This window comes from Myotis lucifugus, unplaced genomic scaffold (genome assembly GCF_000147115.1).
Source record: "Myotis lucifugus unplaced genomic scaffold, Myoluc2.0 scaffold_1, whole genome shotgun sequence".
NCBI lineage: Eukaryota > Metazoa > Chordata > Mammalia > Chiroptera > Vespertilionidae > Myotis > Myotis lucifugus.
The window spans coordinates 6,723,086-6,733,326 of record NW_005871049.1 but is presented as its reverse complement, the minus strand read 5'-3'; the positions used below and the strand labels follow the sequence as shown (position 1 = coordinate 6,733,326).

Here is a 10,241-nt window from a genome sequence, read left to right as displayed (position 1 = left end):
GAGGCGGCGGCCCTCGCGGGGTCCAGATGCCGCGGGGACACGTCCGTGGACCTGAGAGGCTTGTGACTCTGTCTGAAAGGCCTGTCCTTCCCGTCCCCCTTCCCGGGGTCACAATGGAAGCGGTGGTCCCTCCTGCTCCCGGGATCCGGCACCATCGCGCCATTTCTCTGCTGCGCGGACAGGAGGCGGGCGTCGGCCAAGGTCTTGTCCAAGCTCCGCAAGCTCTCGGGGAGCCCCGCCGCCTCCCGGTGCAGGGCCTGGGCCCCGCGCCCCGGGCCGCCCTGCAGCAGGGCTCGCGGATGCGGCTTCTTCAGGGAGCGACCCAGGGAGGTGCCCATCTGCTTCCGGAAGAAGGCCGAGTGCCACTTCAGGTCCTCGATCCTGGGGGCGTCGGGGCCCACCGAGGGGCTGTTGAACAGGAGCACGCTTTCCAGGGAGGCGGCGGAGCAGGATGAAGGCACACCTGCGGCGGACAAGCAGAGAAAGGGGGGTTACCCTGGGAAGGGAACGCCCGCAGACAACACAGGGGCCCAAGTTGTAAGGCGGCCGGTCCGAGGACAGGTGCACCCGCCTGGGAATCAGCACCCGAGTGCACACAACTAGCAGGCTGCCTTTCCTAACAGCCAAAGTCACAGCAGTTTTCATGAAACAACCTCTTTTCAAGGAATACATTGGCCTTCAACACAAGAGCTGACCTGCTTTTCCCAGGGGAAAGGGCCCAAGGGGAGGCGGTGGTGGCCGGGCGCTGCCTCCCAGCAAGGCTGGGGCCAGGCTGCGGCTCTTACGGCTCCTCCCCAGACGGGTGTGCGCCCTCACAGCGCTGTGATGAGGAGGAATGTGTGGAACTATGAAATGGGGAAGGGAAGGTGTTTAAAAGCATCCCAGACATACAGTGAATGTTTTTTAAATGTTTACGATTAGATGTAAAACCCATTGGTGGAATTAAACTGAAATGTAACCCAACATGAGATAAGTTAAATTGGTCTTTTTCAAACATTTTTCATGCAAATCACAGTGAGAACTGAATTTCACATTACTCAGTAAAAGCCCACTTTTCCTGAAGTCTTACTGTCCATCATCTGATAGGCACTCTGACCTTTTCTGTTTCCCTTGTTTTTAAAGCTAGTGATGAACTACTCAGCTCATCTCACAACCACTGAGTCCTAACCCTCGGTCTGAGAAGCTGGGTGAGTTCATCAGAAGGGCCACGTTCCCGCCTGGGCCTCAGAGTGGGTTCGGGGTTCTGTCTCCTGTGGGCTGAGAACCAGCAGGAAAGTGGGTTCCACCGGAGTCCCAGGCCGGAGTGCCCATAGGAACCTATTGCCGAGCAGACACGGACCAAGCGTAAAACAGAACAGAGCCAGCGACTCTCAACACAGAACTGCCACCCCCCGGGGAGGGTGCGTATAACCTGCAGGCTTGGAGGTGCCTGCTTTCTCACGAATCCAAGGTCAGGGTCCGCCTGCACGCCACACTGGTGGTTCTTTCTCACCTCCTGTGGGCAAACAGAGCAAAGGGGGGCGGGCGTGTTCTGACTCGGATTCTCTCTACTTGACCTGGAATCGTGTTTCTCTAGAGTCTCCGACGCATGACCTCTACAGGCAGCCTCTCCACTGGGGACACATCCAGCAGAACAGCCCTGCCCGTCCTCAGTCACTCACAGCAGAGCCTGAACCATGGCCCCTGAATGACACGGGAAAGTCACAGGCGTCCGCACTGCTTCACTTGGAACCACATGTTACACAGGGCAGGAGAGGGGCTGGCAGAGGCAGAGCCCAACTGAGAGTCTAACACGGGAAAAGGAGGGACCAAGGCCCTGGGTGTGCCCTGCCCCGGCGGTGGCTCCCGCAGGGACCACATGCTGCGCTCAGCCCTTCCCACTGGTGTGGTGGGGAGGGCCGACTGGGTTCCCTTTCCTGCAGGAGCAGCAGGACTTGAGTGGAGGGATGCATTACAGCTGTTACACAAACAGCCTCACCTGGCTCAGGGTCTCAACCACTTTGCCAAGGAAAAGCCTCAGCCGGGAAACGCAGAGCTGCCGGCAACACCCGTGAAAAATGACTCAGTGAAATCAGATGCACATGCTCTTTACAGCTCATCCTCAGAGGTAATCTCCCTTTAAACACTTCAGCAAAAGTCACAGAAAGCCCCCAGCGCCCCCAGGCACAGCCTGCACTCAGCACTGCCCAGCTCCAACGCGGCTACAGACCGGGACCTGCCTGCTTCCTCAGAGGAAAAATCGTGCGAATAGTCAATGAAGAGACAGAAGTTCATTTTAAAGAATCTGAATTGAACTGCTGTTACTTATGACACCCTACTTAGGACATTTTATTTTGAAAGTTTGATGATATTAGCTTGATACATTCCTCGAGAAAAAAAATCTAAGATATTATTAATAAATTAATGCCATTAAAATTATGTATTCAAGAATGTCACTTAATACTCCATAGGCTTTTTTCTCTTTGTTCCATTGACCAATTTACAGTAAGTCCTCACTTCACGCCGACAGGTTCAGCGACGTCCCGTGAAAGGGCACACGGGAAACCAACTTACCAGAGGCCAATTGATATAAACAAGGGTGGAGTTCCCATGGCATCTCCTCAAAGTTCTAATGAAACGACATTGAGCAAAATACGGGATGTGAGGACCTCTGTACCTCTGGTCACATTTATCTGGTTGGTTTGGGGCAGTGGTCAGCAAACCGCGGCTCGAGAGCCACATGCGGCTCTTTGGCCCCTTGAGTGTGGCTCTTCCACAAAATACCACGAACCGGGAACGTTGTGGAGTGAAAGAAGATGTAGTGTCGAGGATTGAGAAAGGTATGTTGAGGTGGTTTGGACATATAGAGAGGATGAACGAAAGGAGATAGACGGGATGAGAGTGTTGGAAGGGGTCAACCTCAGCGAACGTACCTCAATCAGATTGAGGACATTTTTAGCAAAGGCCAGCTTAGGAGTACCCTAATTAAGTTAATAACAATGTACCTACCTATATAGTTTAAGTTTAAAAAATTTGGCTCTCAAAAGAAATTTCAATCATTGTACTGTTGATATTTGGCTCTGTTGACTAATGAGTTTGCCGACCACTGGTTTGGGGTAAATCAGAATTCGAATTTCAACACTATAGGGTGTAACAACACTATAGGGTGCAAATGTTTCCACGTGTCAGAATAATCTACAGCGAGCCAGCCATGACTCAGCACAATGCAAGTATTTCAAATGTTGCTGCTATAACTTTAAAGGGCAGACAGGCACAGAGATGAGACGAGACGAGCTCACCTAAGAGCTACCTGTGCTCTGAGTCCGTGATTCTGCCTGACCCACGCTCAGCACATCACCTTTTCCGAAAGCCTTCTACCCTGCTTCCCGGCATTGATGCGCACAGACCGACAGCGCCGAAAGGCAACTTTGGTTCTGGACCCAACCTCTTCCACAGACCAACAGCGTCCCAGGGAGGTTACACACGGGCCCAATTGTGTATTTGACTTCCAAGTAATTGCGGTGGTCTTTCCTTTTCCCCTTTGGTTAGCCCAGAGCAATGTAAAATCGAAGGCACAAAATACACAAATACTTGGTGCTGAATCTCCAAAAGATGCAAATTCCACCTACACCAAAAAAAGTCCACTGGGATGTTCTCTAGACGTAGACATACGCCTCGAGCACGGTCTTAGGATCCACTGAGCATATGCTCCAGGCAGGGGCCAGGCTAGGTAACCCACCCATCTTCTTAGGTCTCCCCATGATGCCTTACATTGATCAAGTGCTTTGCAATATAGAAGTTACACTTTCATTTGAGCCTTATAACAGTTCCCGGGCAGTAGCTGGAGGGACCGTCCTCAAGTTACTTATGAGGAAATGGGGCGGCGGGGAAAACTGGAGACATGCTTGTTTGGCCCGGACGTAGAGGATAAAAGATGCGACCCATATTTGAGGCCAAATCCTTAGCCCTTTCCCCTGTACCCATGCCTCAGATGCTTAAAGGTTTCCTTTACGTATGCAAGTCTGTGCTTCTGAGGTTATCCTTTGGATACAAGGAAATGAAAGGAACTACTCTTGCTTTCCTCAGCAGAGCGTTAGGCGTGCGGCCCCACCTGCCGCCGGAGCTGCGAGGCTGATGCATACCTGAAACTCTTTCTTGCTCCAAGAGCTTAGTGTAAAGATTGAATATCTGTTCCTGGACTTTGCACACAGATCGCTTAATCTTTTCCCTGCGGGTCACCATGTAAGTGAGGTTCCGAACCTAGAATGTAGAGAATAAAGATTCTAAGTAAGCAATGCATTGTAACAGTACTTTGGTGGGTGTTTTGTTGTTGTTTTTTTTACCTGAGAGGAAATTGTCCTACTAGGGCCTTGAGTGACATCTGAAATCAAAATGTACTTTAAATACGTTATCCAATCTCTTATCTCGTTGGGGCTGCTAACAAGGACTCCACACATACCCCTCCACGCAGGATGAGATGGTGGGAGGAGCACCTACAGGATCCCACAAAAGTCCCACCGCCTCCACCACACCAGCCTTAGACTCATCCCAGCAGAGAGAGGGCCGCTGGGGCCCAGCTGGGACCAGCTATGTCTCTCCCAAGGACCCGCCCCAGCACCTGCAGGTGAAAGGCTTTAGCGAGGTCAGAAGCCCCTGCGCTGCACTTCACCCAGCACCTTCTGAAGGGGAAGTGAGGTCAACACAGGGTCAAGGGCAATCAGAAGAGAAACCCACCCCCTGCACAAGGCTCACCAGAAGACCCAGTGGTCTCCAAGAACCCAAGTGAACGTCTCGGTCAGCTGGGCACTGCACCACCTGCAGCTCACGGGCAGCTGATGCTCACACAGAACATGCCGTCCAGCTCTGTCTGAGTCACACTTGAGACATGGATGCTGCCCTCTTCCTGACTCATTTGTACGGAACTGAAAAGACCCAAGTGCTCACAGTTCCACTCTGACGTTCGACCCCCGGGGATCACGTGCACACGCTCGAAACTAACCAACATAGACTCAGTCCTAAGCCACCTGGGATCAGTCAACACAGAAACAAAACTTAAAGGATTCGTCAATAAACCCCTGAAATCCTTCAGTCCTAAAACCTATTGGTAAACCTGACCAGACTCCGTGGGCCTGAACGCACCGATCTCAAAACACAGCAGAGCAGATACACGGTCCGGCCTCCTGCAGGAGGACATGGACAAGATGTCCCCAGTCCTCCGTGGCAGCGGTGAACAGTGGCTCCTGTTCCCCATCAGCTCCGAACTCTCCTAAAAACCCTTTCCTTATCCTTGGCAATCCCTTCCCCCGCTGCCTGCCTTGAAACATGAGGTCAAAGGTCCTTTGCCATTGGCAGTGAGGATGAGGACCAGCCATACACACAGGACTGCACCAGCTTCTGCAGACACCGCCCCTCCGTCTTCAGTCTGTCCTGAGCCCCAAGGATTCCCGTTGGGTTCAAGGTGAGAGGACATGAGACTCTCACCTTGCAGAGTCTCATGCAGGAGCTAACTGGCTCCTGCATTTACATCCATGTGCAATGTATTTAGCATCTTCCTAACACTTCTTCACTGAAAAAGAATATAAATCTAACATTAAAGACCTGAGAAGAAAGTCTCGCTCCCTGTCTCTGAGTGAATATTTTGGTTCTTCATCTCACAGCCTCAGACCCCCAGGCCAGGAAGTAGGTGTCCTTTATTAAAACCCTGACCAACTGGGGACAGAGGTGGCTAACAGGCTATTCTCGTTCATGAGCATTCTTCTACCCAGGGAAGACTAGAGTGGGAGCTCAAAGAGAAAGAGGCAAGACCTAGATAGAGGTCACAGATTCAAAACCTTTGGAAAACAAACAGGAGAATCTGGCCTCCGGAAACGGGAATTAATTCTGGCTCTAGGGATAGGTCATTCTTCTGTTCCAGCTGGATGTACATCTCTCCCTTGAAATTACCCACAGAAACAGAGACCCGGGAGCCAGAGACTGGGACGATGTGTATTATTCAAATTTAATTTCAGGGGCTTCAGCCACTCCCCAGGGAAGGCCTCCATCTGGCTGCTAATTGGGAAATCCCCACGACCTCGGATGAGAAACATCCAACTCTAACCCCAAAAGGCAAAGGCCCGGGTTCACTGTGAGTTGGAACGAATCGGCCCCTGAAGAGCCCAGGCCTGGCTGTTTAGAAGAGTGAGCACCCTAAATGGTACCCCCTGGTGCACACGCACACTCCTCACAGGACAAGGGCACCAGCAGCCCCCGTGTGTAGAGCTGAAAGGAGGCTCTGCCCTGAAAACAGACCCTGCCTGACCCTTCCTACACACTCCCCACAAACCGGCCAGCAAGGAGGTACCCCAAAACACCAGCTCACGGTGCACCCTCACACCACGTGACACCTGAGTCAGGCTTTCATCAAATGTAGCATTTGCGGGCCCTGGCAGGGTAGCTCAGGTGGTTAGAGCATCACCCCGATTTGCCAAGGTTGCAGGTTCAATCCCGTCAGGGCACATATAAGAATCAACCAATGAATGCGTGAAGAAGTGGGACAAATCGATATTTTTCTCTCTCTCTAAAATCAATCTATATATGTATATGTTTCCCTACACAGAATGCTGCCCCCCAGCCCCAGAATTCCTGGAGTCAGAAGTGGGGTCCAAAAATTGGCATTTCAGGTTTCAGGTAATGCTGCTGGCTGGGGACCTCTCCGAGAACCGCTGTCCTCAGGACTCCAAGAGTGCTTTCAGGGTTTTCTTGAATCCCAAGCACTGCTCGCTACACTAAAGCTCAAGGTGCCTTCTGTTCAGGGACAATGGTAGCTCGTTTCACAGGTGGCCGTGCCACTGGGCACCGAGTGGACAAGCCCCAGGACCGGCCCCTCTGGATGCCTCGCCTGATGTAGAGGCAGCGTGTCTATCCCAGCAGGCACTCAGCTGCCTCTCGCAGCAAACCGCATTGAGGGGGAAGAGTCCCACGGGAGGTGAGGCCTGGGGGACTTGCCGTGACCAGCCACCACTCATCAGCAATCACGTCTTCTTAAAGGTGTGGGTTCCCAGCCCCTCCTGGAAGCCATCCCTGTCCTTCCTGGTCCAGAACTGGTACCAGGTGTGCAATGCCTCGGGGTGTGTCTTTGCAGGAAAGAGCAGTTGCCATTATCATTCGTCAGCCGTTTGCATTTCTAATGAAGGCTGCTCATGGGTCAGTTTGGGACTGACCACGGACCCTGATTGTCCCGGGCGGTACCTGATTCTGTGTGCCTGCTATGATGTCCTACTGTGTGAAGTAGGCAGAACAAAGAGAGCATACGTTTATGACTTGTTCTGATGAGCCTTTGGCCTGATACACTTCTTGTTTATAATTACAAAGACCGGTGGGACTCTCCGGGGCACGGCAAAGGTTTAATCTTCTAAAGCCCCACCATCACAGGCCTCATGGCACATTTTGGAAAACGTATTTTTCATTATAATAAGCCCGCTTTAAACTGACACTAAATACCCTAAAATCTGTTAAGCTCTTTATTAAAGTAAATGTAAGTAATGCCACACACACACACAGAAATCCTGATTTATTCCCTGTTTCTCATACATAATTGGTATCATTCTACTTAAAAAGCAACAGTGATGACTCCAAAAAGATGTTTAGAATTTAATTATAAGTCCATGTTAATCTGAGTAACTTAAGCACAGAAAAGAGTTAGTACACCACAAACATTTTCTACACTTTTATTTTGTGGTGACTGTGAGACAAACACAGTCCAAACATCAGACTTCTCGTCCTCCCTCCTGAGGACTACCTGACTCCGGGCTCGTGCGCCCAGGACAGCGGTCGTCACGTACTGGCTCCTCGCCAGCGTCCCAGCTTATCCCTCTGCATCCCTTTCTCCTCTTAACAAAAACACCACACATCCGTGTGGTCGGAGGCGAGGTCTTCTGCACACTCACCACCAGGGGGCGTGTGGGAGCACGAAAGCCTCAGCCCTCCTCCCCCCTGCTGGCCTCGCCTGACCCCAATCCTACCCTGCTCCCGGGAGGGGTGTCACAGCTGGCCCTGGGTCCTGTGCAGACAAGGTCTCCAGTGAACACGTAAAAACACGTGCACGCCGATGCCACCTCTCCCAGAGCCGTACAGGTCCCTCTGAGAGATCTGCATCTTTTGGTTCAACACTTCCATTCGCCCTATGCTCAGACTCTCATTTCCAATCATCTGAGGCAGCCTCTCCCAGGCAGGTGAGTACTTCCCGCTGAGCTCAGGGAGGTGCGTTAACTGTTTCAGGCCAGAAGCCGAGTCCAGCCGGGTCCAGCTGTGTGCTAATGAATTTAATCAGTCGGGAGCTGCCACAGAAGGTGCTCTAAGACGCATCTCCAATTAGCAAGCCTCAGTCAGAAACTACCTACCGGGAGCAGGAGGCCCTGGGGGGACAGCCTCTCCTAATTATACCTGTGCAGGAAGGGAAGTCCACCTGGGACTCCCCAGGTCACGGGTGGAGGCACAAAGCAGCAACAGCTGAAGGAAGCGGCAGTGGCCCCAGGCAGCACACAGCCGCCTCACACAGCAATGCGCAGTGATCCTGTGCGTGCTGAGCAGGACGGGACCCCCACAACCACACATGACACACCACAGACACACGGGACACAGACACACATGCACACGTGATAGAGACACACAGCCTCAGGGATGACATAGCACCTCATTGCCAGGAGGACCTGTGGCAGACGCGCGTGTGTCAGTGCTCGCACACGCACCAGCACCCACAACCTGCCCTGCCCCTCGGCACAGGACGCCCACGAGCCAGCCAGGAATAGGGGGCAGAGGCAGCGCCCCACGCTCCTCAGAGCCACCCTGACCAGCACCCGGTGTGTCCCAGGCTGAACGAGAGATCTTAGCCCCCTGCCCGCCCCACCGTTAGGCAAGTCCGTTCTAACTTGTTTTCTAACCGTTTGCAAACAATTCTGGGCCAATCCCTTGGTCATTTTCCTGGGGCTCAGATCTTTCTAACTCTAGAATGGAGGGAAAACACACCCCATTTGATCTTGCAGAAGAACAATAAGGATTAATGGGGAAATATTTAAAAGTAAGTCACAGAGAAGCCCCTGTGTGAGCTTCCCAGCCCAGGGACACTAAACGGACACACCCTCATGCTGCAGTGTGTGCGGGGTCTGAGCGAGCGACCGGCCGCCACGCTGGCTCTGCGCAAGCGTGGCCTCTGAGCAGTCCTCTTCTCTAAGTCACTACAAGGTGTCAGTGTCAATCATTACCCTCTCCAGGTCCTGCCGCAGGTGCGTGAACAGCTGCAGCCTCCTAAACAAGACATCCTGCTCCCGCTTCGCTAGATTGTCCTCTTCGTCTCTCTTTGGGGTGATGAGGGGCTTGTTGAAGTTGACCTTCCTCTTCAGCTTCCAGTACTGGTACAGGAAGTCCACCACTTCCTCGGGCAGCCGCAGGGCCCTGGCGACGTCCAGCAGGTTGACGAAGGTGTAGAAGGCGTCTTCCAGCTGCTGCAGCTTCTGCTTCCGGACACTCACCCGGTGGGCCTCCTCCTGCTTCTGCTCCAGGCTGGCGAAGGGCTCCAGCGGGCTCCGGGGGGAGCACTCGGGCCCCCCGTTCTCCTGAGCGGCCCCCGCCGCGAGGCTCCCCTCGGCTTTCCTGTGGGAGCTGTGCTTCGGGCAGTAGGACTTGAACTTGACCTCATCGTTCTCCGCCAAGATGGTCTTCATCTCCAGGCCCCGGTCGAAAGCGCAGGTCACGTGGAAGGCCGTTCGGCAGTTCTTCACGGAGCACTGGTGAGGACAAGAAGGAAGACGGTCACGCAGGACAGTGGCTGACGCCCCTCGGTGCCGGGCACCCCAACACACAGCAGAGCTGCGCCCATCGTGGCCATGAGAAACCCCCGGAGTTAGCCCTGGCACACTAACCCAGTGGCATTTTAAATAAAGCTTGAGAGTTCAGGAAACTTCAGATGGAAGGTTTCGTGAACCAACCCTAACTGTCAGATGGGCCCCTGTGGCCCATGGTCTGGGACAGACCACCTGCACGAGGCCGTGTGGCCGGAGCGGGGCTGGCACTGACGCTACACGCAAAGGAACATGTGCTCAACTAGCAGAGTGCACGCGGAAGCACTGATGTGTTTTTTCTTTGGATCTGAGCTCTTTACTGTTTACATAAAAGGCCGGGATGACAGGAACCTCCTCGGGAGGAGTGACAACTAGTCGGAGGTTTTCCGGGAACCTGAATGCTCGCTCTCACCCCGGCCAGCAGAGCCCAGCACCAGCGGGACATTC

General features: G+C 53.2%; 1 protein-coding gene across 4 annotated transcripts in view; it reads right to left on the bottom strand.

Moving 5' to 3' along the window:
• Window positions 1-228: 228 nt before the first annotated feature.
• Window positions 229-10,241, bottom strand: part of JADE1 (jade family PHD finger 1) — a 49,080-nt gene continuing 39,067 nt past the window's right edge. Inside the window, exons 9-11 of one of the 4 annotated variants that reach the window (XM_023754307.1) lie at window positions 9,219-9,740; window positions 4,126-4,239; window positions 229-466 (exon numbers count right to left, since the gene is read on the bottom strand). In XM_023754307.1, the coding sequence (XP_023610075.1) occupies window positions 368-466; window positions 4,126-4,239; window positions 9,219-9,740 (735 nt within the window). In that variant the 3' untranslated portion in view covers window positions 229-367. Of the gene's footprint in view, window positions 467-4,125; window positions 4,240-7,511; window positions 9,741-10,241 lie in introns of those variants that run through there. The other 3 variants (XM_023754311.1, XM_023754315.1, XM_023754313.1) reach the window with 3 other exon arrangements.